Below are 27983 nucleotides of genomic sequence, written 5' to 3' on the forward strand. Positions count from 1 at the left end.
TAGCTCTTTCCATCAGGAAGGTTCACACACATTCAGCTCCTCACTATTCTCTGCTGTTTTCTTACTCAGGCACACCTGTTAGAGAAATTGTAATCCAAAATATTTGCCTAACATTAAGTTACCTTCTTTAAAGTTTTTCATCACTAGCTCACCTGTTGAACAATCATAACCATGATATAAGCAGTAAACCTTCAGTCCTGTCTGTTCCATTATATGCACGGCTCAAAATAAAGGCATTTTAGGAGTCAAATGCTTTTATATTTCTGGTAACGGTTCTACATAATAAAAAATTTCAGACAGGTCACATGATACTGTAGGACTTTTTTTACCTTTAGCATTAAAAGAGTTCAAACTCAAAATGCTCATATTAAATTACCTTCTTTAAAGTTTTTCATCACTAGCTCACCTGTTGAACAATCATAACCATGATATAAGCAGTAAACCTTCAGTCCTGCCTGTTCCATTATATGCACGGCTCAAAATAAAGGCATTTTAGGAGTCAAATGCTTTTATATTTGTGGTAACGGTTCTACATAATAAAAAATTTCAGACAGGTCACATGATACTGTAGGACTTTTTTTACCTTTAGCATTAAAAGAGTTCAAACTCAAAATGCTCATATTAAGTTACCTTCTTTAAAGTTTTTCATCACTAGCTCACCTGTTGAACAATCATAACCATGATATAAAGCAGTAAACCTTCAGTCCTGTCTGTTCCATTATACGCACGACTCAAAATAAAGGCATTTTAGGAGTCAAATGCTTTTATATTTCTGGTTACGGTTCTATATAAATAGAACATGTGATGTTGTCGTACTACTACCATGTCCCAAGGAGCCTAATCGAGTATGCAATACCAGTACCCTAAATGACCTTAAATTTCATCTATGACTAACTAGCCCATATCTCCTGATTCTGAGAGTTCTGTTGATTTTATAAAGGTGTTTTGAGGTTTGATCGGAACATGAGATGATATTCTACCTGAAAAATGTAAGTTTCAACACCAAAAATACATACTTTGTCACATTTATTTGCCTCGAAAAATTTTAGGTCATTTAGCATCGACAAGCCATTTTAGGGACACTTCAAGGTATGTGCGTCTCTCTACAGTGTTTGCTTCTTTCTAACTCTGATACTTGTTTTTAGTTTGTACAGAGCACAGAGTTGAATGCATATTATTATGGGCGCTGGCATTCATCTTAGATCACGGAATTTCGTCCTGTTCATACCTATAACATCCTCTCATATAAGGCTAGTCGCTTATCAAGTTTGAAAGCGATACCATAAGCTGTTTTCAAGATATCGTATTCACAGCTTGGACACATGAATGAAATTATAATATATGACCCACAACAGCCATCTTGACAAAACAGAAATCCATTCATCATCTTATAAACAATGGCAAGGCACTGCCTCAGTTTGAAAGAGATCCTTTGATTCATTTGCAAGATATTGTGTTCAGTAATAATGATGACAAACAAGGGTAAGGACGTACGGACAGACAGACAAACAGCAACGCTTTTAAAGTCTACCTTCCACTTTCATATTGAGAAACAAAAAATACAGTGTATAAGTAAAAGAAATATGTAATGTTTTGGATATTATTCATTGTAGTCTTAACTCCCACGCACATTTCAGTATTTGATTTTTTTGCAACAAGATGAGGAAAAAGAAAACTTCTTCTTCGTTGGTTTCACTTTCAGTTTTCACCATGACCAGAGTCGACCTCATAGATGACATTGAGACCAATGTCCGTCAGTGGTTTCTCTACTTTGGCCAACACACGTTTATCCATTTCTGGTGTGAAGAAATTTTTCCAGTCACCAACTTTTCCTAGAAGACAAGAAGCCAATTGTTTTAATATACTTTTTTATCGATATGGTTTTAGAGGTATTCCACCTCAACCTCATACTGAGAATAACAATTAAGTAAGATCGTACAGAAGTATGGAGTGAAATCTGCTTCAAAATTCCTGCAACTTGTTATTTCTTCCTGTGACGTAAGTATTGGTTTTTGAAGCAATGAGTTTCACATCTCATAATTTCACATCCACCAATATGCTTTGAACAACACATGATCGACGGATTATTTTACCCCAAACATCAAACAATTCAACTACGGTTAAACTAAAAGTGAAAATTTTACCCCAAAATTTCAGACTGTAGAACTTGAAGTACTTTTTTCCTAAATGTTGCAAGGACATGTCGAGAAAGAAAAGTTCCTGTCACTGAATTGTGTCGTCCAAGATAGAAAATTTGAACAAAAATAGTTCCACATTATTGACTGGTCGAATGGCACAATAGGGCTTTTTCTACCTTTAACGACAAAATAGGTCAAACTGGAAAACCTTTATAGATCAATTATTTTACCTCCGTCACAGTCAAGAGGAGTAAATATGTTGCAACGTTGCAAGGACATGTCGAGAAAGAAAAGTTGCTGTCACTGAACTGTGTCGTCCAAGATAGAAAATTTGAACAAAAACAGTTCCACATTATTGATTGGTCGAATGGCACAATAGGGCTTTTTCTACCTTTAGCAACAAAATAGGTCGAACTGGAAAACCTTTGTAGATCAATTATTTTACCTCCGTCACAGTCATGAGGAGTAAATATGTTGCAACGTTGCAAGGACATGTCGAGAAAGAAAAGTTGCTGTCACTGAACTGTGTTGTCCAAGATAGTAAATTTGAACAAAAACAGTTCCACATTATTGATTGGTGGAATGGCACAATAGGGCTTTTTCTACCTTTAGCAACAAAATAGGTCGAACTGGAAAACCTTTGTAGATCAATTATTTTACCTCCGTCACAGTCATGAGGAGTAAATAGGCCTATGTTGCAACGTTGCAAGGACATGTCGAGAAAGAAAAGTTGCTGTCACTGAACTGTGTCGTCCAAGATAGAAAATTTGAACAAAAATAGTTCCACATTATTGACTGGTCAAATGGCACAATAGGGCTTTTTCTACCTTTAGCAACAAAATAGGTCAAACTGGAAAACCTTTATAGATCAATTATTTTACCTCCATCACAGTTATGAATAAATATGTAGAGCGAACCTTTCCTGATGAATCCCGTCCCGATGTTGTTGGTGAAGCCGCGATCATCCCACCATCTGTAGTTCACCTTGTCGTTCTTCTTCATGCTGTCAAACGAGCAGTGATCAACGATCGTTGCTACCTGCTCGCGGCTTAATGGTTTGTTCAGGAATTTTGCAATCTTCTCCACTTCATGTGATAAATTCTGAACCAAAATGCAGACGGCAAAAATACAATGTAAGTGGGTTTTTTTCTGAAATTAATGACATGTAAAAAGAACAATATCTTAAGGAAGGGAATGCATAGAATTCATATTCAATGCTCAATATGAAAAAAATTTATTATGCATGAATCACTTAATCTGATGGGGCCACAATACGAATCCGCAAGCACAAAATTTTAGCAAAATTGGACAATGTTTGAAGCCGTTAACTATTTCACGGAAACCATGCAATGACCCATCACAGGGATGAGACAGACACTGGGATGAAAAACAGGAAATTACATGAACTTATCACACTCGTAATTTTGACATTTTCAGCATTTCTGAATTGAATTCTGAACATTTTTTCTGTATTTTTTGTATAAATAATGCGTGCTGCCTCCAAAAAAGTGGACAACTATCATGCCTGCAATCTGCATCAATGAAATCTCATGCCTGCAATCAGCATCAATGAAATCTCATGCCTGCAATCAGCATCAATGAAAACCTTATTAGAATGCAAAACTTACCCTCAAAACCAGCTGCTTTTCAAACTTCATTTAAAGTTAAATAAACATGGACTTACACTCAAAAATTTATCAATCTCAGAAAATATTTGCCAGAAACCAATAACTGGTCAGAATCAACGAAATTGCTGAATAGAGAAAACTAATGCACGGATCAGATCCAGCTGGTATTTGAACTTGCTCTGATTGAGCTCTCACACAGTCGTGATGGTATTAAATTGGCCCTGATTGTGAGGCAGTTATGTACTGTACACTAATCAATGAGAATCACAGAATTACTTCACTTGCTCATGTATATATGCAAACTCATGCAGTTTGTACACAACTGCGCTATGCTATTGATCTGAGGTTCTACAAAACTAACCTGCACAGTAAGCATCAAAATCAGACAAAGTTTGTCGGCAATTTAATACTTACTGACCTCAAATCAAAGCGAGATAAACTGACAGGCACATGGTTTGTCTAGATTATAAGGTTCAGCTATCGCCAGAGACAGGTATCTTTCACTTTCGCCGTGTTTGCTGAAGTGTGACAAAAAAAGGAATGCCCCTACCGTCGCTAAATCCTCATAAGTGACGAACAAAATGTTTTCATCATTTCGTCTCTTCCAGAATTCCCTGACGTGATCAACCCATGGTGAGAACAACACTGAAACAATACACACACAAATGTCAACACCACACAAATAGGGTGCGTGGTTAAATACTGCACCTAAATAATAGGCCTACATCACGTACATGAAATTGAGAAGTTCTGATTGGAAGGCAGCTTGAGGGAGGCTTGAGTGCTATGAGGAAGCATGCATTCTGATTGGCTGTCAGTGTTATGGCTGGAAAAAAAAAAACGTTTAGTATTTGCACAAGAAAATTAACCTACCGACCTTTAGCAAATGTTTGGCAAAGTCTCCCACATGTGTCACACACTACATGAAGTGATGAGACAAATCTTACTTTTGTCCTGCAGGAACAGCTCACTGAATTCCATGCAACTGCCTTGGTACCCAGCTCGAAAGTTCCTCCACAGGTGATAGCCGGAGACAATCACATCCTTAGGATTCCTCATCACATAGATTATCTAAAACAGGCAGTAGACAGTCATACGCAAGTGGGGAAATTAATATTACACAAATGGGGAAATCGTACACAAATGAAGAAAATCATACACAAATGAAGGCAATCTTAAACAAATAGGGAAATCATACACAAATGAAGGAATACACAAATGAAGGAAATCATTCACAAATGGGGAAATCATACACAAATGGGGAAATTATACATAAATAGGGTGGAGAAACCACCCACACATGGGGAAATCATACATAAATGAAGTAAATCATACACAAATGGGGAAATCATACACAAATGGGGAAATTATACATAAATAGGGTTGAGAAGCCACACACACAAATGGGGAAATCATACACAAATGGGGTGGGGAACCACACACAAATGGGGAAATCATACACAAATGGTAAAATCATATGCAAATTGAGAAATCATAAACAACTGGGGAAACTGTACACAAATAGGGTGAAGAAACCACACACAAACAGGGTGAAGAAACCACACACAAATGGGGTGGGGGAATCACACACAAATGGGGAAATCATGCACAAACGGGAAATCATACACCAATAGGGTGGGGAACCACACATAAATGGGGAAATCATACACAAATGGTAAAATCAGATGCAAATTGGGAAATCATAAACAACTGGGGAAACCATACACAAATAAGGTGAAGAAACCATACACAAATTGAGAAAATCTTACACACATGGCTGAGTCAATATGTCATAGATGAAACACAATCATTGGTTGATCATACATAACTGAAGAAAGCATACACAAATGGAAAATTATAGAGAAATAGAAAAATCATACACAAATGAAAATTGTACACAACCCATACTTAAATTTTTTCACTTCTACAACCGTGGTCAGTATCATAAGTGTCAAACGAATTAACCACCATGTGGCCCTGAACAAACCATCAATCTGTGGCCAGCATTATTTCACCTGTAGAGTGAACAAAAGTGTATAGACAGATACATGTCAATTTATTGAAAGGCCTTGCAGTGATGTCTCATGGATTTAGTGTAGCGGATAGGTACCTGACACACGGTGACATGTTAGATTTTACATGTCAGATAAAAAGGCAATATCTGCATTTAAATATGTGTTACTTATATAGATAGCTCCCTCCATAATCAAGGCATGATTGCCTGTTACAGCCACCCAGCACTTCATAAACCATTTAATCATGGAACAGAAAGACTTCAAAAACTATCTAATCATGGAACAGAAAAACTTCATAACTATTTAATCATGAAACAGAAAAACTTCAGAAACCATCTCCAGTGTATAATCACAAAACAGAGACTCCATAAGCTATCTAATTATGGAACAGAAAGACTTCACAAACTATCTAATCCTGGAACAGAAAAACTTCATAAACCATCTACAGTGTATAATCACAGAATAGAAAGACTTCAGAAACCATATAATCATAGAGCAGAAAGACTTCTTGAACAATCTAATCATGGAACGGAAAGACTTCGTAAACTATCTACTCATGGAACAGAAAAACTTCAGAAATCATCTACAGTGTATGATTACAAAACAGAAAAAACTTCATAAACTATCTAATCATGGAAGAGAATAACTTCATAACCATCTAATCATGGAACAGAAAAACTTCAGAAACCATCTACAGTGTATAATCACAAAACAGAAAAACTTCATAACAGAAGACTTCATAAACCATATAATCAAAGAGCAGAAAGACTTCATAAACACGATAAACCATCTAATCATGGAACAGAAAAACTTCAGAAACCATATAATCATGGAGCAGAAAGACTTCATAAACATGGTAAACCATCTAATCATGGAAGAGAAAAACGTCAGAAACCATATCATTATGGAACAGAAAGACTTCATAAACATGATAAACCATCTAATCATGGAAGAGAAAAACTTCAGAAACCATCTAATCATGGAACACAAAGGCTTCATAAACCACCTAATCATGAAACAGAAAGACTTCAGAAACCATCTTATCATGGAACAGGAAGACTTCATAAACATTTAATCACACAACAGAAAAACTTTAGAAACCATCTAATCATGGAACAGAAAGACTCATAAACTATCTAATCATGGAACAGAAAGACTTCACAAACTATCTAATAATCTAATCATGGAACAGAAAAACTTCATAAACCATACATGTATAATGATAGAGCAGAGAGACTTCTTGAACCATCTCAAACTATCTAATCATGGAACAGAAACTATCTAATCATGGAACAGAAAAACTTCACAACCATCTACTCATGGAACAGAAAAACTTCATAAACCTTCTAATCATGGAACAGAAAGACTTCATAAACTATCTAATCATGGGACAGAAAAACTTCATAAACCATCCAATCATGGAACAGAAAAGACTACATGTACATGTACCTACCCTAAACTTTTCAACCTTTTCAACCTCCTCTGTAAACAATATTTTGAAACATTCTTGGAGAACAAACAATAAGGGGTAGAGAAATAACTGACACAGTTTTTTGAGGCTTCCATCTTTAGTGACACAAAAAAATCATTTTAGCATCATTTTCATTAGAATTGTATGCATAAATTTCAGTTCAAAAAGTGCTTTAGAGGTCAAAAAGGTTGAAGATCGATCTACATATGTACATGTACATCTAGTCCCTGTCCACCCTTGGTACTTATTTGCATACCTTTGGCTTCTGCTCGTGAACACTAGGGGGCAGCAAGCGGTAGGGCAGGTGGGTTTTGATGAAGCGCGGCGACTCCATGGCGTTCAGAGCATCAACTTTACTTTCTGGATCTTCCAAATAGGGGAAGCGGTCTTCCATGTTTCTGGAATTGGCCTTGCTCACATCTGCTTCGTTACTAATCAGGTAAACAACTTCCTGTGTCCATGTGGTACCTGTGTGTATGACTGACAGAGTGATCATTGATCTCTCGACTTTGGTTAATTTACTGGTTGAGTGAGTGCGTGCGGTTTAACGTTTTTAAACGTACTTAAAAAATTTTCAGTCATATGACGACGAAAGACTCCTTAGAGTGCATGTAATGTGCCTCCTTGGTGTTGCAGGACAGATTTCCACTGCTCTTTTATCTAGTGCTGCTTCACTGAGATGCCTTACCAAAGGCAAGTAAGCCACCCTGTCCAAGCCATATACTGATACTGGTCAACAAGTCATTGCACTATCCCCTTCATGCTGAGCGCCCCCACGAGGAAGTTACAACTTGCCCTTTTAAGGTCTTAGATGTGACTCAACCCAGGAATAACCCTGGACCTACCGCTCCCGAAGCGGATTCTCTACCAACTGTGCTATCGGGGCCCTTGAATTTACTGGGTTGAATATTATAATAAGATATGATACATGTAAATTGGCTTCAGTTATCAGTCAGCACAATCGTTATGTAAATTGGCTTCAGTTATCAGTCAGAACAATTGTGATGTAAAATGGCTTCAGTTATCAGTCAGGACAAGTGTGATGTAAAATGGCTTCAGTTATCAGTCAGCACAGTTGTGATGTAAAGTGGCTTCAGTTATCAGTCAGCACAATCGTGATGTAAAGTGGCTTCCGTTATCCGTCAGCACAACTGTGATGTAAAGTGGCTTCAGTTATCAGTCAGCACAATTGTGATGTAAAGTGGCTTTAGTTATCAGTCAGCACAATTGTGATGTAAAGTGGCTTCAGTTATCAGTCAGCACAATCGTGATGTAAAGTGGCTTCAGTTATCAGTCAGCACAATTGTGATGTAAAGTGGCTTCAGTTATCAGTCAGCACAAGTGTGATGTAAAGTGGCTTCAGTTATCAGTCAGGACAATTGTGATGTGAAGTGGCTTCAGTTATCACTCAGCACAATTGTGATGTAAAGTGGCTTCAATTATCAGTCAGCACAATTGTGATGTAAAATGGCTTCAGTTATCAGTCAGGACAATTGTGATGTAAAGTGGCTTCAGTTATCAGTCAGCACAATTGTGATGTAAAGTGGCTTCAGTTATTTCTTAGCACAATCGTGCAGCTTTTATTTATTTATACATTTACTTGATTGTTGTTTAATGCCATACTGAAGGATTTTTCACTTTTACCATGGCCGTCAGCTTTACAGATGATGAATACTGGGCATAAACAACCTTTGGCAAGTTACTGATGAACTTTCCCACTTATGAAGTACAGATATGTATAGATATGCACACCATCTTGATGGAAGAACAATACATGGACTTCACCAATGGATGTTAGACTACACAAATGCATGTAGTTACACATCCGCTTATTATCACCGTGGTGACCCCACGAGCGGTGAGAGCTCGGTAATCTACAAATTCCCTTCTAAATAAACCAGCTGAACAAGTTAGCGTATGCGATGGAGTACTAGCTGCTTGTTGGTTTTGCAGATTGGTTTTGACCTGTCTGATCTAGTAAAACATAAATCATTATTAATTCTACCTGAAGTCTCTGAAGCTTATGTAAATCTTAATTGTGTCCTCTCAATACTGTCCCATACCAAAACTTACCTCATCTGGAGAAACTGATGACAAAAACATCATCCATTCCCGCCTTACAGTCCTCTGATCTCTCAATACTGTCAAATACCAAAACTTACCTCATCTGGGGAAACTGATGACAAAAACATCATCCATTCCCGCCTCAAAGTCCTCTGATCTCTCGATACTGTCCAATACCAAAACTTACCTCATCTGGAGAAACTGATGACAAAAACATCATCCATTCCCGCCTCAAAGTCCTCTGATCTCTCAATACTGTCCAATACCAAAACTTACCTGATCTGGAGAAACTGATGACAAAAACATCATCCATTCCCGCCTCAAAGTCCTCTGATCTCTCAATACTGTCCAATACCAAAACTTACCTCATCTGGGGAAACTGATGACACAAACATCATCCATTCCCGCCTCAAAGTCCTCTGATCTCTCAATACTGTCCAATACCAAAACTTACCTCATCTGGAGAAACTGATGACAAAAACATCATCCATTCCCGCCTCAAAGTCCTCTGATCTCTCAATACTGTCAAATACCAAAACTTACCTCATCTGGGGAAACTGATGACAAAAACATCATCCATTCCTGCCTCAAATTCCTCTGATCTCTCAATACTGTCCAATACCAAAACTTACCTCATCTGGAGAAACTGATGACAAAAACATCATCCATTCCCGCCTCAAAGTCCTCTGATCTCTCAATACTGTCCAATACCAAAACTTACCTGATCTGGGGAAACTGATGACAAAAACATCATCCATTCCCGCCTCAAAGTCCTCTGATCTCTCAATACTGTCCAATACCAAAACTTACCTGATCTGGGGAAACTGATGACAAAAACATCATCCATTCCCGCCTCAAAGTCCTCTGATCTCTCAATACTGTCCAATACCAAAACTTACCTGATCTGGGGAAACTGATGACAAAAACATCATCCATTCCCGCCTCAAAGTCCTCTGATCTCTCAATACTGTCCAATACCAAAACTTACCTCATCTGGAGAAACTGATGACAAAAACATCATCCATTCCCGCCTCAAAGTCCTCTGATCTCTCAATACTGTCCAATACCAAAACTTACCTGATCTGGAGAAACTGATGACAAAAACATCATCCATTCCCGCCTCAAAGTCCTCTGATCTCTCAATACTGTCCAATACCAAAACTTACCTCATCTGGGGAAACTGATGACACAAACATCATCCATTCCCGCCTCAAAGTCCTCTGATCTCTCAATACTGTCCAATACCAAAACTTACCTGATCTGGAGAAACTGATGACTCAAACATCATCCATTCCCGCCTCAAAGTCCTCTGATCTCTCAATACTGTCCAATACCAAAACTTACCTCATCTGGAGAAACTGATGACAAAAACATCATCCATTCCCGCCTCAAAGTCCTCTGATCTCTCGATACTGTCCAATACCAAAACTTACCTGATCTGGAGAAACTGATGACAAAAACATCATCCATTCCCGCCTCAAAGTCCTCTGATCTCTCAATACTGTCCAATACCAAAACTTACCTCATCTGGGGAAACTGATGACACAAACATCATCCATTCCCGCCTCAAAGTCCTCTGATCTCTCGATACTGTCCGATACCAAAACTTACCTCATCTGGAGAAACTGATGACAAAAACATCATCCATTCCCGCCTCAAAGTCCTCTGATCTCTCGATACTGTCCAATACCAAAACTTACCTCATCTGGAGAAACTGATGACAAAAACATCATCCATTCCCGCCTCAAAGTCCTGTGATCTCTCAATACTGTCCAATACCAAAACTTACCTCATCTGGGGAAACTGATGACAAAAACATCATCCATTCCCGCCTCAAAGTCCTCTGATCTCTCAATACTGTCCAATACCAAAACTTACCTCATCTGGGGAAACTGATGACAAAAACATCATCCATTCCCTCCTTACAGTCCTCTGATCTCTCAATACTGTCAAATACCAAAACTTACCTCATCTGGGGAAACTGATGACAAAAACATCATCCATTCCCGCCTCAAAGTCCTCTGATCTCTCAATACTGTCCAATACCAAAACTTACCTCATCTGGGGAAACTGATGACAAAAACATCATCCATTCCCGCCTCAAAGTCCTCTGATCTCTCGATACTGTCCAATACCAAAACTTACCTCATCTGGAGAAACTGATGACACAAACATCATCCATTCCAGCCTCAAAGTCCTCTGATCTCTCAATACTGTCCAATACCAAAACTTACCTCATCTGGGGAAACTGATGACAAAAACATCATCCATTCCTGCCTCAAAGTCCTCTGATCTCTCAATACTGTCCAATACCAAAACTTACCTGATCTGGGGAAACTGATGACAAAAACATCATCCATTCCCGCCTCAAAGTCCTGTGATCTCTCGATACTGTCAAATACCAAAACTTACCTGATCTGGGGAAACTGATGACAAAAACATCATCCATTCCCGCCTCAAAGTCCTCTGATCTCTCAATACTGTCAAATACCAAAACTTACCTCATCTGGAGAAACTGATGACTCAAACATCATCCATTCCCGCCTCAAAGTCCTCTGATCTCTCAATACTGTCCAATACCAAAACTTACCTCATCTGGGGAAACTGATGACAAAAACATCATCCATTCCCGCCTCAAAGTCCTGTGATCTCTCGATACTGTCAAATACCAAAACTTACCTGATCTGGGGAAACTGATGACAAAAACATCATCCATTCCCGCCTCAAAGTCCTCTGATCTCTCAATACTGTCAAATACCAAAACTTACCTCATCTGGGGAAACTGATGACAAAAACATCATCCATTCCCGCCTCAAAGTCCTCTGATCTCTCAATACTGTCCAATACCAAAACTTACCTCATCTGGAGAAACTGATGACAAAAACATCATCCATTCCCGCCTCAAAGTCCTGTGATCTCTCGATACTGTCAAATACCAAAACTTACCTGATCTGGGGAAACTGATGACAAAAACATCATCCCTTCGAGCCTCAAAGTCCTGTGCTCTCTCGATGCTGTGCAGTAGTGCTGTGGTGATTGTGATCCCCTTGTAACTGCCGCAAGGCCCATAGAACTGAAGAGGCAAGTTTGGGATGTAAAACGGCTTCACGCCTCTTTTCTTCAAATCATAAAACTTGTACGCCACAAAAGCCGTAATGCTGCCTAATATGATTAAGAAACCTTTTGCAAGATATCGAGGCCATTTGCGTTTCTTTTTCGTTGCCATGGCAGATGACGCCTGACGCAGCCCGAAACTTGAACCCAGTTGTTTCCTTTCGTTCATCTGACTCCAGTGCCATGATCGGAAGGATGCTGCTGTGGTCTGGTTCATGTTTGTAACCATGGTAACCAAAGTTCGAATTTGTTGCACTTTGTTTTGATGAGCATGCAACTGGGCACATCTGTATCCTGGATGAATAACTGCCAGTTGTCTGTTTTGTCGACCAGTTACCAACACTTCGTTGCCATGGTTACAGCCAAAGTTAACAGGCCGTAACGATTTGCACAAAACAACCCACTCATGTGAGAATCCACGATGAAACCTTGTGCAAAGTTTACCTGTCCTTTCCAGCCATCTAAAGCCCACAGGAAAAATGTGGTTCAGTGAGGTCTTGCAAGCCATTGTGCGAGAAACTCACAAACTCAGAAATCTCACAAACTCAGAAATCTCACAAACTCACTGTCCTGATGAATCTACATGTAAAAATTCTGTGGGATGCAAAAAAAAAAAATAAATAAACAAATAAATAAATAAATAACTAAATAAATAAATAAAGATATCAATAAACCAGGCATTGGTAAATGATATAAAATAGAAGACATACTGAATATGTATGCCGTCCAAAGAACAAAATGGGAGCAGGAACGACAGTGTGATAGATCAATCTCACTCTCCACACACTTTATTTATTTATTGATTTATTTGATTGATGTCTTATACCGTACTCAAGAATATTTCACTTATTCAGCGTCGGCCAGCATTATGGTGGGAGGAAACTGGGCAGAGCCTGGGGGAAACCCACGACCAATCGCAGGTTGCTGGTAGATCTTTCCACGTATGGCTAGAGAGGAAGACAGCATGAGCTGGGCTTGAACTCACAGCGACCGCATTCTGGGTCGCATTACAGCGAGACTCCTGGGTCACTGAGCCGTGCTTGTGTGCTGACTCCCTCGGCCATGGTGGTCCCCCACATACTGTACTCTACCTCTTAATATTACCGCAGTAAAATATTAATAAATTTTTACTTAACAACAATGCATGTAATAACAGAACAAATGGATGACTGGAAAAAATACTACAGGGTCATAAATCAGAAAATCAGAAATATTTAAAGCTGTTATATTCCTCTAAAATTGCGTTTTTACAGGCCAAACTTTAGGTAAAATACAGCATTTCTTCCATTATGCAAATGTGCCTTTGTCTTTTACACAATGTAACAATTGCTGAATTTGCAACATTCTCAAACATTGATGTTAGATTAAAGTAAAATAAGACATCAAGTTTAACATACTTGTACACAGACAAAGACAGATGGAAAAGATGCTAGATGTTCTATCCCCTCCATCATGTAACTCTTACCAAAGTCAATCAACTCTTCTGACATCGAAGGAAAGAAGGCTTGTATCAACAGTACAGTCATCTTAATCAGCTTATGTACTGTCTCCATGGCAACCTATGGCATGACTCTATCATAAGGTTCTTAAAGGAAAAGAAAAAGCAAAACGAGAAAAGTAAATATGAACATATAATTATTACCTGAGTGAAATAAAAAGAATACATGTAAATATGAACATATAATCTAAAGTTGAGTTAGACAGTGCTTAACATCAAACATACCTAATACCAGATTAGTGGACAAACAAACACGTATGAATTCCTTAACACCTTGTTTAAAATAACTAAACTAAAATATATACATACATATGGAATCATTGCTTACATGAATATATATAAGGGAAATTCAGTCATACAGTAACTACATGACTTGTATTGTGGTACCGTAGATGAGCAGCAATCCTCCAACAATTGATGTAAACAACTGTCACAGTCCTATACAGTCAACAAACGTCGCAGTTCTCGAATGCTTTGTCAGTATGACCTTTAATTTGCTATATATAGATATATATATATATATCATGTACATATATGTGTATTTGGAGTTATCAACTTGGCTTATGGACTAGAATCACAGATAACAATACAGTATCTGTTTAAAACAATATTATCAAATTAAAAAAATAAAGAAAAGAGGGACAGTAGGTGTACATATGTTCAGGTAAGTGGGGGCCACGCAGTTCGGGGGTCAGGTGGTTCAGGAGCCACTTCCATGAAACATCGCAAGTCAGATTTCTTGTAACTTTTTTTTGAGCAGACATTATATGTAGCTCATACTTATGAGGAAAGGTATGAAAAATTGTTTTATGAAGTCTTATGAAAGTGGATCCTGAAAGAAAGAAAGGAAGGAAAGAAGGAAGGAAGGAAAGCTTAATGAGCAGTTTAGAGTTAATGTGTTGAACATTGTACTTAACAGTTTATTTAGTCATGTGATGACGAGGCGCCATTAGGTGTGCGTTCACATATTGTGACTTCTTGTGGCAGGGCGAGTCCTTGCCACTGAAGTATCATGCTGAAGACACCAGACATGACACCCCATCCAGTCACATTATACTGACACCGGGCCAACCAGTCATGTTTCTTTTGCTCTAATCTCTCAGTGCTGAACATCAAACGAGGCTCCGTTTCCTTTTTAACGACTCTGGTATGACCCAACCTGGCTTTTATCCCACTATCTCCTGATTTCGAGGCAGACGCTCTAACCATTAGGCCATCCAAAAGGGTTACACTTAGAGTCAATATAAAACTTAACTGCACACACGAGCATCCATGGATTGGCATATGCAGGACCAATCAGGTCTCATGTTCAAATTCAAATCTCACTGACTTTGGTTTCAAGTCTGTAGAGTTTATAATTTAATCAGCTATATGGACCTGATCTCTGGTTTTTCCTCAGCTCACATGACTCAAAATCCTGCATGCCACAAAACATTTTATTTTATTTGATTGGTGTTTTACACCATACTCAAGAATATTTCACTTATATGACGGCGGCCATTATGGTGGGAGGAAATTTGGCCCGGGGGAAACTCATGACCATCCGCAGGTTGCTGTCAGACCTTCCCACGTATGGCAGAAGAGGAAGCCAGCATGGCCACCAAACATGTTGGCATGTGAAAAATTCTTCACTATGGTGATAACACAACAAATAAATACCCTAAAAGATCATAAATTTCGTCCGTCGTTAACTTGCCAATTTTTCCTGATTCTGAGAGTCCAATTGGTTTTAGAAAAGTATTTTCAGGTTTGCTTGGAACATGGGATGATATTCTACTGGAATATTTTGAGTTTTAGCACCAAAAATAATATTTTGTGACATAAAAATGCACTTTAGTGGACAAAATTTTAGGTAATTTAGGGTAAATTACATATGACCACACAAGATACCAATCAACCAAAGCCAATATGTTCCGGGTTCAAATCCAGCTCTTGCCAACATTCGCCTTTGGCATTTCTGGATTTATGAGGAGACCTTTTCAGGTAACAACAATAATTTATGCCTGCAACTGGTGTTGCTTTACTCTGCCCTGTCCAGTTCCCTCCACTCATCAGCCTAACTGTACTGCATAACTGACAAATATCTTCATAAATAAATACAGCGCTGTCAAATGTTACACCTAGGTCAGTCTGTAGTAGTATAAAGGTTTAAAAAAAGCATCAGTCAACACCACTGGAACATAACTGAGTGCTAACACAGAGCACAAGGGCATGTTTTCTACATGTAACTGTAGGCATGACTATGAATGTCCATCAGTATATATACTCAGCATTTAGCATGTTTAATAACACACTCCGCAGTTTTCTCCTTAACAGCTGTTTGACACTGTTCATGTAGGTCACTGGACTACATGGCAGCTCATGCTGGGCTGCCTCAGCTGAGGGTTACGCCATGGCTTCTTAACATGCGTAAAACCATTCATGGGCATGAATATCCAAAAACTGACATCCCTGAAGGCTGAGAAACAAGTACACGTACACTTATATACTTTAAAAAGTTCAACCAAAAGTTTAATTTAAAGTAAATTAAATAATGAGTAGATGAAACATTACATTATCTGTATGTAAAGTCTAGTCAACAAAATTATTATATATATTATATATAATTATGTTATATTATATTTATTAGATTGATGTTTTTCGCGGTACTCAAGAATACCAAAATGTTACAGGGATGTAGAGTCATGTCACATTGTAGTTTGAATTAAAACACTGTGGCTATATTAAACATCCTTGTAAGCACATATGCATGTGGCAGTCTGCTGAAAGCTGTCTACTGCTGTCCCTGTGGTCATCTGCTTTGCTAACTCTGACCACTGCAAACCAATAATAATTCTAACTTTCAATTCAGCTGCGTACTTTTGAGGTCATGACCCCATTCTCTAATTCCAAACAGATATACCTTTTGTGTGTATATATATATATATATATATATATATATATATATATATATATATATATATATATATATACAATACATGCATGTAGACACTACCATTTTCTTAAACTGATACCTTATTTGCTTTGTTTTGTTTTTTTTTTTTGTTTCATTTTTAAACATTAGCTTTTAAAAACTGCATTATTTGAACTCAAGATTTCAGAGCATCTTACATGAATCCCCTCTCCTTACTCACCTTAGTTAAGCTCAGATGTTCATAGGATCCACTACGGGTATATGCACAGTTTAAACCACATCAAAGTTAAGCTAACGCTGCACAATGCCAGCGTACAATGTACTAGTCAAAGTGACAGTATGTATACCTGACTATACACTGGAGCCTCAACAGAATTAACCTAGTTTTCAGCTTTGCAGCTCAGCCTACTGTATAAAATTTGCATTGTGGACAAATGTGAGAAATCTAGGTGACATGCTGTACAGTGCCCCTGTGTAAAAAAAACCTCCCCTCTCTCTCTACACCCGCCGGGCTCACAGGGAACGTTGAACTTTTCTCTTCGTCACAGGGGTCATTGAACCTTTGCAATTATAAAAGCTTGATACACCTGATTTCTGTTCCTCCTTGGGGACAACTACCTATAAAAGTGCATTCATTCAACTGTTAACAAGCTCCAATAAATCAGTCAAGTAAATACGATGAAAATCATTCTGTGCGTGTCAGTGTCTTAAGTTTAAATACCTTTTCATATAGGAAAGAGCAGCTTTCGGTACAATGTCTGCACATTTATAATTTGATTTTGGAGACAAAACTACATTTGTTGGGTTGGTAAATTTCAGAGCTTCACAAAAAGTGTAATCATATTAGTCTACACAAAATAAAGCCTTAAGAATATGCCTGAATAAACACCTTGCAAACATGTGAAAATGTTGAAGAGTTACCGTACAGTTTTTGCACATATAATATTGTGAGGCAACCATTCTGTCAGCACTGTGGGGCAACCATTCTGTTCAGCACTGAGAGGAAAGCATTCTGGTCAGCAATGTGAGGCAACCTTTCTGTCAGCACTGTGAGGCAACCAAGCTGTTCAGCACTGAGAGGAAAGCATTCTGGTCAGCAATGTAAGGCAACCATGCTGTCAGCAATGTGAGGCAACCAATCTGTTATGAATGTGAGGCAGCCATTCTGTCAGCAATGTGAGGCAGCCATTCTGTCACCACTGTGAGGCATCAATTCTGTCAGCACTAAGATGCAACCATTCTGGTCAGCAATGTGAGGCAACAATTCTCTTCAGTAAACTGAGGGAAGAATTCTGTTCAGTAAATTTTGTTCAAGTTTCAGAGTAGACCATTCTGTTCAGCACTGTGAGGCTGATTTTGTTAAATTCTCCGAGTAGACTATTCTGTTCAACACTGTGAGGCAACAATTCTGTTCAGTAAATTTTGTTAAATTCTCTGAGTAGACCATTCTGTTCAGCAATGTGAGGTAACACTTCTGTTCAGTAAATTTTGTTAAATTCTTTGAGTAGACCATTCTGTTGAGCAATGTGAGGTAACAATTCTGTTCAGTAAATTTTGTTAAATTCTCTGAGTAGACTATTCTGTTCAACACTGTGAGGCAACAATTCTGTTCAGTAAATTTTGTTAAATTCTTTGAGTAGACCATTCTGTTCAGCAATGTGAGGTAACAATTCTGTTCAGTCAATTTTGTTAAATTCTCTGAGTAGACCATTCTGTTCAGCAATGTGAGGTAACAATTCTGTTCAGTCAATTTTGTTAAATTCTCTGAGTAGACCATTCTGTTCAGCAATGTGAGGTAACACTTCTGTTCAGTAAATTTTGTTAAATTCTCTGAGCACAATATACACATGCATATACATATACAACTATAAATTTATTAAAAATAACAGCATGCAACAACAGAAAAAACATCACCACCGTCAGCATTCTGTCAAGCATAAAATTTTAATGACACTGCTTCTAGGCTGCATTCTAGGCGGAATCTAATATCGCCCGACTCACCCAGGTATGTTAAATAGATGGTACCCTTATACATGTGTGCCAACGTCACCCCCACCCCCCCCCCCCAACCCCCCAACCCCCAAGACCCTGGAGAAAGCCTCACATGCACCACTGATCACCGATGCATACTGTCCTGCTAAGCCTTGTTAAAGTACAAATAGGGAAAACATAAACCCACACTTGATATACAATGTACATACATGTACATGTATCTGGTACAGTCTAATTTTTAATCCTCTAAAGGCGACTGCTTTTTTTTTAAATATTTCTCTTGTTCTCAATATTAAGCTTTTGTATTAGCATTATGTCTCTTGTTCTCAATATTAAGCTTTTGTATTAGCATTATGTCTCTTGTTCTCAATATTAAGCTTTTGTATTAGCATTATGTCTCTTGGTCTCAATATTAAGCTTTTGTATTAGCATTATGTCTCTTGTTCTCAATATTAAGCTTTTGTATTAGCATTATGTCTCTTGTTCTCAATATTAAGCTTTTGTATTAGCATTATGTCTCTTGTTCTCAATATTAAGCTTTTGTATTAGCATTATGTCTCTTGTTCTCAATATTAAGCTTTTGTATTAGCATTATGTCTCTTGTTCTCAATATTAAGCTTTTGTATTAGCATTATGTCTCTTGTTCTTAATATTAAGCTTTTGTATCAGCATACCCGGGAGCTATTTTCCAGACTTGGTGCAATGTTGGATCCAGAAATTTTTGTATAATCCTTATTCGAATTTTGGGAAAAATGTTCACTCAGTGCAATGAGATTAAACAGTCCGAGACCAAAATAGCCATCAGTCTGGAGACTACAGATTATGTGTGTGCCTGCATGGGAATCAATTTCAGCCATTTTATTTTTATATTATTTCTGTACACATTTTATATAAAATGGGGGGTTTCCGTGGATCAGTTGGTTAGAGCACTAGTGCAGTGTATTGACCCAGGATCCAGTTCCTGCTGGTTTCCTCTCAGGGCGTACGTGGGAAGGTCTGCTAGCAACCTGCGGATGGTCATGGGTTTCCCCTGGACTCTGCCCGGTTTCCTCCCCCCCACCATGATGTTAGCCGTTGTCGTATAAGTGAAATATTCTTGAGTACGACGTAAAACACCAATCAAATAAAAAAATATGTAGAAACATTTTGGTTCCGGTACACCTTTGGGCTTTCAAATAAACTTCTGGGCACTCAAACTAATCTGTTACGTATTAAAACTATCAAGAAAATTGAACAAGAATAAGATGGTGTACCAATATGATTAACCTTTTACACAAATTTCATTCACAGACTTAAAAGCTGTCAGAGAGCTCATCTTCGTAAGATTTCTTTAGGCACCGTTACAATGTCACCTTTATAGTTTGGGACACAAGTGTGATCATAAAGCTTGAACCACTAGAGTCTGTTCCCACCCCACCCCTGACCTCCACCCCCTGACCCCTACAACCTGCACCCCCCAGGCCCTGACCTCAACCCCCTGACCCCTACAACCTGCACCCCCAGGCCCTGACCTCAAACCCGTGACCCCTTAACAACCGCCCCTTGACCCAAATCCCTAACTCCCACTCCGTCATCCCACCCCTAACCTCCACCCCGACCCCTACAACCTGCACCCCCCAGACTTGCTGACCCCACCCCTTAACAACCGCCCTTTGACCCCACTCCCTAACTCCCACTCCGTCATCCCACCCCTAACCTCCACCCCGACCCCTACAACCTGCACCCCCCAGACTTGGCGACCCCACCCCTTAACAACTGCCCCTTGAACCCACTCCCTAACTCGAACTCCATCACCCCACCCCTGACCTCCACCCCCTGACCCCTACAACCTGCACCCGCCAGGCCCTGACCTCAACCCTGTGACCACACACCCTGTCTTTGTGGCCCCACCCCTTAACAACTGCCTCGTGAGGCCTTAAAGCTTTTTTTTCTCAATATGACCCAATATGGGTGAACCACTAGAGTCTGTTCCCACCCCACCCCTGACCTCCATCCCTTGACCTCCACCCCCTGACCTCCACTCCCTGACCCCTACAACCTGCACCCCACAGGCCCTGACCTCAACCCCGTGACCGCTTAACAACCGCCCGTTGACCCAAATCCCTAACTTCCACTCCATCACCCCACCCCTGACCTCCACCCCATGACCACACTCTCTAACCAACTGTGAACCCCACCAACAGGAAATGATAAACCCTTTCTTTATTATAGCATCCTTCATTACGACACATACAGGCTTCAGCAAAACACGGTTTATTCAGTGAAAGTCATTCATTCAGATAATAAGCTGTCTGGGTGCCCAAACTACATGTAATACAGCTGTATTAAAACTAACTGGTACAAGTAAATATGATGGTTAAGCAATAAAAAGTTTAGTTTTTATACAATTTTCTTTCATTCACAGACTCAGAAGCTGCCAAAAAAAAAAAGAGTCATTTTTTTGCGTTTTACAAAATTTCTTTATGCAGCCAGCACAATGTCACCTTTCCTATACTGCATGCACGTACATGTACGTCTGTTCCTATATGGCACATATGTACTATACATGTACGTCTGTTCCTATATTACATGTATGTCTGTTCCTATATTGAATGTATGTACATATATGTCTGTTTCTATATTGCATGTACATGTATGCCTACATTTATGTGTATGATTGATGTTTAACGAGGTACTCAAGAATATTTCACTTATACATGTACAGCAGTCAGTTTTATGATGTAAGCGTGGTGGGAGCCTGGAGGAAACCCACGCCCATCCTGTTCATCCATGCAATGGACACCAATAGGGAAACCCCTTTAGTTGCAGCAAGAAAACCAATGAAGACATCTAATCAATCAGGTACAAGAAACAAAGGGAAACCCAATCAATCACGCTCAGGACACCAAAAGAAACACCCCATCAGTCTTGTCCAGAATGTCACAAGGGAAACTCCATCAATCATGTCTAGAACACCAAAAAACACCCATCAATCATGCTCAGGACACCAAAAGTGAAACTATCAATCATACCCTGGACACCAAAAGCGAAACCATCAATCGTTCCCAGGACACCAAAGGGAAACCCATCAATCATGCCCAGGACACAAAAAGGGAAACTCATCCATCATGCCCAGGGCACAAGAAAGGGAAATCCATCAATCATGCCCAGGGCATAAAAAAGGAAACCCATCAGTCATGCCCAGGATACCAAAAGGGAAACCCATCAGTCTTTCACAGAATCCATAGCTTTGTCTAATGGTAATCCAATTTTACCTTCCTGTGTTCAAGCTGTTCTTCAATTCCTTTTGTCAAGGTCAAAAGTAAAATGTTACAAGCTCTATCAGGGAGATGTACCAGTACCTGTACTCAATTATTCCCATACAAGTAGGTACATTACAGGCTTTCTGATCACTTTATCCTATCTTATTTTTTCTTTACAGGGATCCAGACAGATTCTCACAACTTTTATTTATGACAAACTGGATGAACAGATTTCGTACAAAAAAAAAAAACAAAAAAAAAATGAGCACTGAAAGGACATCCCATCACTCATGCCCTGGCCTCAAAACAAAAAGGAACCCCACCCACCAAATCACTTGAATTATTATGCTAATGCTGTCTGGGTCACTTAACCACTGACCCACAAAACAATGACGAGGACCTGTGACTGATACATACATCTATGTATATGACCTAAGTATCGGACATATTGCTGGGTTACTTGTCACATGACTTGATTAGCAGAACTTTGACCTAGTTCACTGATACTTGACCTAGTTACATTGACCTCACATACATGCAATGCCTACTTACTTGGATCCAGTGATACTTGTTTTCGTTGTTTTAGATCCACATTCCAGAGTGGAAATCTCTACCCAGTTCCACCGAGAATAGAATCCGCATGACTTTACAATTAATCTTCTGCTATTCAAGCAGGGTTGTTATGATATTTATTTATTTATCTGACTGGTCATGGCCTTACCACTTTTCATCAAAAAAAAAAAAAAAAAACATGGAAAAAAAAAAAAACAAATCAAACCAATTTAATGGCGACCAACAAAAAGGAGGTCCATACACACACACACATGCACTGTAGAACTGTAAAACTACAATGAATCTACGTGAAGAATAAAAACCCCAAAATACGATTTTAAGTCACATCCAGCTGTCTAACACCTCATAGATTCCGGGGCATAGTGGGCCCCAGGACCCCCGCTGTTTGTGCTGAGACACTGGATCGATGGCCGTATGACGTCCACCTAGGTTGAACAGAAGCTGTTTCAAGCCTGTGTTTGGTCTATCTGACTTTTTAATCCCTAGTGTATCTTTTTAAAGCTTTGAGAACGTGATGTGTGGCATAGTACAGACTGCTGCCCAAGACAGCAGGATTTGAAATCACCACTTTCACAGAGGTCTACCCTAGGTCACCCCAAATTTCGTCCATGAAAGTGCATTTTTACAGAGAAATAACTGCCATAAAATGTCATTTTTGATGCTGAAACGAAGATTTTTCCAGCAGGATAACATAACACCTTCCAAACCAGCCTTAACACACTTTTCTAAAAAAAAAATATATACAATTGTCAGAATACAGTAAATGTTAAGTCATTTAGGGTAGATCTAGCAGACTCATTATTGTAAATAAACTGCAAAGTTTATTTTAAAAATTGTTAGCAACATGTTTGAAGAGGTCCACATTGTGTTACTAAAACCTGGCACAAACAGTCAGTCAGTGATGTTGAAGTCTGTCCACACTGGAACAGAGCAAGTACTGGTAACTTCATAAAATCTTGATGCAGTTAAGCCTTTTTAAACCCTGTAATCACTTTGTATTTTTACAAGGTTCATATCATAAGAAAATTGATTTTTAAAGCTTTGAAAATAAATGCCATTCTTGAAAATCTAAAAAATTGAATTCAAAAGCTTTAAAAATGATTTTCAAATCTTTGAAATAGTTGTTAAAAATCTTCTTCAAGCCTTAACACAATTTATTTTTAGAGCTCTGAATTTCAAAGCTTTGGAAATCTTTTGGAAGCTTTCAAAATATGGTATAAATAGCACAACTGCACCTTACAGGCCACTACACACCAGCCACCCAGGTTAAAGAAATACATGCATTAATTCTTCCTGTTGATATTCTTTTTTCTTTTTATTTTTTTGAAAAATACTAAAAAAAGAAATGTAATCCATGTGGTATATCAGTAAACTTAATATCTTCACCTTTTGCTGATCTTTTGTAACAACAGTATCCAGTAATTGAAATAAATATTGTGGTGGAATACTTAAAAATATAAAATTAATATTCATTAATTCTTCCAACTTGTATTTTCTGTCTTTTGGAAATATACAATATATATATATATATATATATTTCTTTTAAATACCTGTACTATAGTTATTGTTAGAAAAGATGTAGCATATATGTCAAATTAATCTGTTCACCTTTCGCTAATCTTTACCCCAAACAATATCCCGCAAGAAATACGTGTTTGTTTGTTTATAAAATAAAACAAATTAACAATAACTCACGCTGACCTATATATGGGACAGGTGACCTACTTATCTGATACATTAATACATTGTTAATATTATTGTATGGTCACTGACCTCATTTTCCGTGACCCCGGAGCCTGCATCCCTGCCGAATAGTTGCAGAAGAACACAGGTCACAATCGTCTGGTTTTCTAAAAGTCAAACATCGAATCTTGCTTCACGGCTCTTGTCTATTTTTTAAAGGCTACTGGACTTTTTTAAATTGTCGTTTTTTCTCAGAAAACAGATGTATTCCGCAATGTCTTCAACCTGCTTGAAAGCGAACGCCGAGTTTCCCTCTAAAACACCCCAGAGGTTCTCATCCACTGGTTGACCCAGATGCGAATAACACAAAGCCACCAAACGTGCTAAATCTCTCCGCTTTGCAAAAAGCAAAAGTTTGAGAATTTCATAAAAAGGAGAACTTACCCGAATGTTTTTGCTGACCTTTGCACGTGCAGGCAAGGAGTGATGCCGTTTGCAAAAGGTTTTCGATGATACGTTATGACGACGTCATAACGTTCTAGCTGTTAGTCTAAAACGAGGCTTGTAAACAAAGCCAGACGGATAACTTTGACAGGTGTTCGAGTAGATTCGCTGACATGTCATGTCGCTTACCTACTTTTGTCTTTCCATCACCACGATTGTTCCAAAAGACGATTGTTTCATGTTTTTGTCTCAGCAGTAGTTTGCTGTACATAGATTGTTTATGCTAGCAATGGTTCATTTATAAATGCTTGAGGAGCGGTAGATAGGATGCATTCACACATCCAGCAATATGCCGTGTTTTCTGGCCCGGTTTACACGGCGCCATTTTCCAGTCAAATTCGGTGTATGGGCTTTTTCGTGCGCTTGTACCGGTAGCTTACAAAATAGACTTGTCGTGTTTCTGATGTGACTTGTCGAATTCGACCAATCGCATTGTCTGAACACGGATTTAATTAGTGTTTTCAGTGATTAAGATATCCCAGGTTTGTACAAATGTGTTTTGTCGTTTTTTGGTTGTTTTTCTTTTGCTTTTTTTTATTTTTTCTCTTAGCACTACAGATTTTTATACAAAAATTATACTGACATCGGTTCACTAAAAAAGATGGAGTGTTCGCATCTTCACATCACATTCGTATACGAGCCGTTAACCAATAAGGACGTTCCAGGTCAGTAATCGCAAAGCCAAGTCCCAAAACGGCGTTTAACACATATCACCAAAGAACTGAGAAAGCATACAAAGTTCGAAAATGGGACGGAATCATGAAAAGAGAAGAGCTTTCAATGATGTTCATATATCCAACGTGGAGATCTAATTCTATACTTAAGTACAAAAATTAAGACTGATTCATGCAGAGAAGCAGTCGACAGTTCTCAGTGTTGTTGTACAGGCGCAAAGAACGTAATGTATGGAATCCCACGAGAGGATCACGCTAGCCTCTCAATCAGCAAAAAGCCAGCTTAGCAAGAATCAAGTGCATTTACCTTTTTTGAATCAAATAAATGTCACAAGATATTACCTCTAGTGCTAAAGTTTACATTTTCCCATTAGGATATCATGTTACCTTCCAAACAGCTCTCAAAGCACTTTTTCTAAAATCAACAGAACTCCCAGAATCAGGACAAATGAGTAACTCTGCTATGAACGCAATTTTAGGTCTTTTAGGTTAATTGGATTTCTTAAATGACAAATCTGCATTATTTCGGGTCGTTTTATCATAGGAGTGTACGATACCATAAACATCTGCTGAGTGTCTCTGATATTAAGTGGTCAAACGACTCAAAATTAGAAGATGACTTCGACATGCAAGAGTGTTTGTCCACCACTCAACTGAGATGCGGGCATGTGATGTCACTATCTCTAATTAACCTATAAATGATTTTTTTCTTTTAGTGCATGTCTAAACTTTCTGGGTCAGTGAATAAATACAGATCTGTATGTATTAAGTGATAATATTAACAGCCACTGCAAACGCCACCATAAAACCGGCCCCGATAGCACTGTTGGTAGAGCGTCCTTTTCGGAACCGACAGATTCGGGGTCAATCCTGAGTCGAGTCACACCTAAGACCTTAAAAGAGGAAGTTGTAGCTTCCTTGCTTGGCGTTCATCATGAAGGGGATAGTACAACCACTGGTTGACCCGTATCAGTATAATGGCTCGGGCGGGGCCACTTACTTGCCTTCGGTAAGGCGTCTGAGTGAAGTAGCACTAGATAAATCCGAATAGCACAGGAAATCCTCCTGTAACAAGGAGGCAAATTACACACACTCTAAGGATTCCTTCGTAGTCATATGAAAAATTGTTATATACGACGATAAACCTCAAGCACTCATTCACTCACCACCATAAAAATCGATAAAAATCGTCACATAAATAAAATTGTACAGGTTGGAATTTGGTGCTCTACATACATTTGAGCTATACATTTGAGATAATCCAACTCAGAAAAATGTGTTGTTGCATTCGATGTAAACCAGCAATGAAATAAATAGATAAATGAATCAAACTTCACCTAATTTCCCATTAAATCAAACATAGGTAGAATATCAGCCAACCGATGACAGATGACAAACAGACAGCTAGTGATAGGCCCATTTACTCCTGTTAATGGAGAATTACTCCACAAAACAAAATCTGCATGGTTTTGTGTTTCTCTGCTAAAGGAAAAGAAGATGTTTTGTGAGTGACCCCGACAAACCACTGACCTTTGGCACGTTACTGACGAACTTTCCCACGTGTGCGGTACAGTTACGTACACCAAGCAATTTGGTGGAAGACATACACAAAAAAAAAAACACTTGTGCTGAGATCTAAACACAAAAACTTGTGTTGTTTCATTCAACACAGAAATTTGTCACCCCAACACAAACGTATTTAATAAAATGTGAAATGCACATGTTTGAGTTACAAAATAACAAAACAGAAAAACAAAAAGTTTGTGATGAGCCAAAATGTGTTAATTTATGCAACACGACAAACACGTGTGTGTTTTGCAACAACAAACATCAAACACATCTTATGTGTTCAATTCTTTAAACACAAGTAAGACCTTGTGTTAATTCAACACAAGATGGAGTTGTTTAAATTTGACATAAAACTTTTGTTGGAAAGATCATAAGTGTTTTTTTTTGTGTGTACTGGTGGTGAACGTTTGCCTGCGCATGCGTACGGCTATATGCATCCCAGAGCTGTCAATCGTTTATTCACAACAAAATCTCACAAGCAGCGAGAGGGCGTAGGGCCGAATTTTGAAGACAATGGGGCAGAGTTTTGGGGTAGTGCTTAAAACTTCTATATATAACGCTGTGTTTGCAGCTTTCGTGTAAGTGAAATATTCTTGAGAACGGCGTAAACACAAATGAAATAAATAAATAAATAAATCTATAGTCCTGTGTCTGTTAATGTCCTTGCCCTTGCATCTAACCTATATATAGATCTAAACATCTATATATATATATATATATATATATATATATATATATATATATATATATAGTGTCAGTTTTTAAAGAAGATCGATAAATCAGTAACTGTTACTCCAGTTATTCTGTGACTGAAAATTTGTTGAAAACAAACCGGAAAATATACGATAGACTATCGTAAAGAAAAACTCACCATATGGCATCAACCTTTGAAAACGCCTATGCA

The 27983-nt window shown here is 38.5% G+C and overlaps 1 protein-coding gene across 2 annotated transcripts; it reads right to left on the reverse strand.

Annotated features, from left to right (window-relative positions):
* Positions 1-292: 292 nt before the first annotated feature.
* LOC135462811 (sulfotransferase 1C4-like) lies at positions 293-27983 on the reverse strand. 2 transcript variants are annotated; one of them, XM_064740084.1, is made up of 8 exons: positions 27951-27983; positions 13896-14015; positions 12263-13024; positions 7509-7720; positions 4714-4837; positions 4317-4411; positions 3056-3239; positions 293-1832 (listed from the first exon to the last, which is right to left on the reverse strand). In XM_064740084.1, exons 3-8 carry the CDS (start codon positions 12936-12938, stop codon positions 1699-1701), a joined length of 1425 nt encoding a protein of 474 aa, XP_064596154.1. In that variant the 5' UTR covers positions 12939-13024; positions 13896-14015; positions 27951-27983; the 3' UTR covers positions 293-1698. The 2 variants fall into 2 exon arrangements, with proteins under 2 accessions (XP_064596154.1, XP_064596155.1); XM_064740085.1 differs by lacking the exon at positions 27951-27983 and adding an exon at positions 14257-14305.

Source organism: Liolophura sinensis, chromosome 2 (assembly GCF_032854445.1).
Source record: "Liolophura sinensis isolate JHLJ2023 chromosome 2, CUHK_Ljap_v2, whole genome shotgun sequence".
Classification (NCBI taxonomy): Eukaryota; Metazoa; Mollusca; class Polyplacophora; order Chitonida; family Chitonidae; genus Liolophura; species Liolophura sinensis.

Coding starts and splice junctions, on each gene's coding strand:
- LOC135462811 (XM_064740084.1), bottom strand. CDS start 12,938: ATGGCTTGCAAGACCTCACTGAACCACATTTTTCCTGTGGGCTTTAGA. Junction 7,721..12,262: donor CATCAGTTTCCCCAGATCAG/GTAAGTTTTGGT, acceptor TCATACACACAG/GTACCACATGGACACAGGAA. Junction 4,838..7,508: donor TTCACGAGCAGAAGCCAAAG/GTATGCAAATAA, acceptor TGCCTGTTTTAG/ATAATCTATGTGATGAGGAA.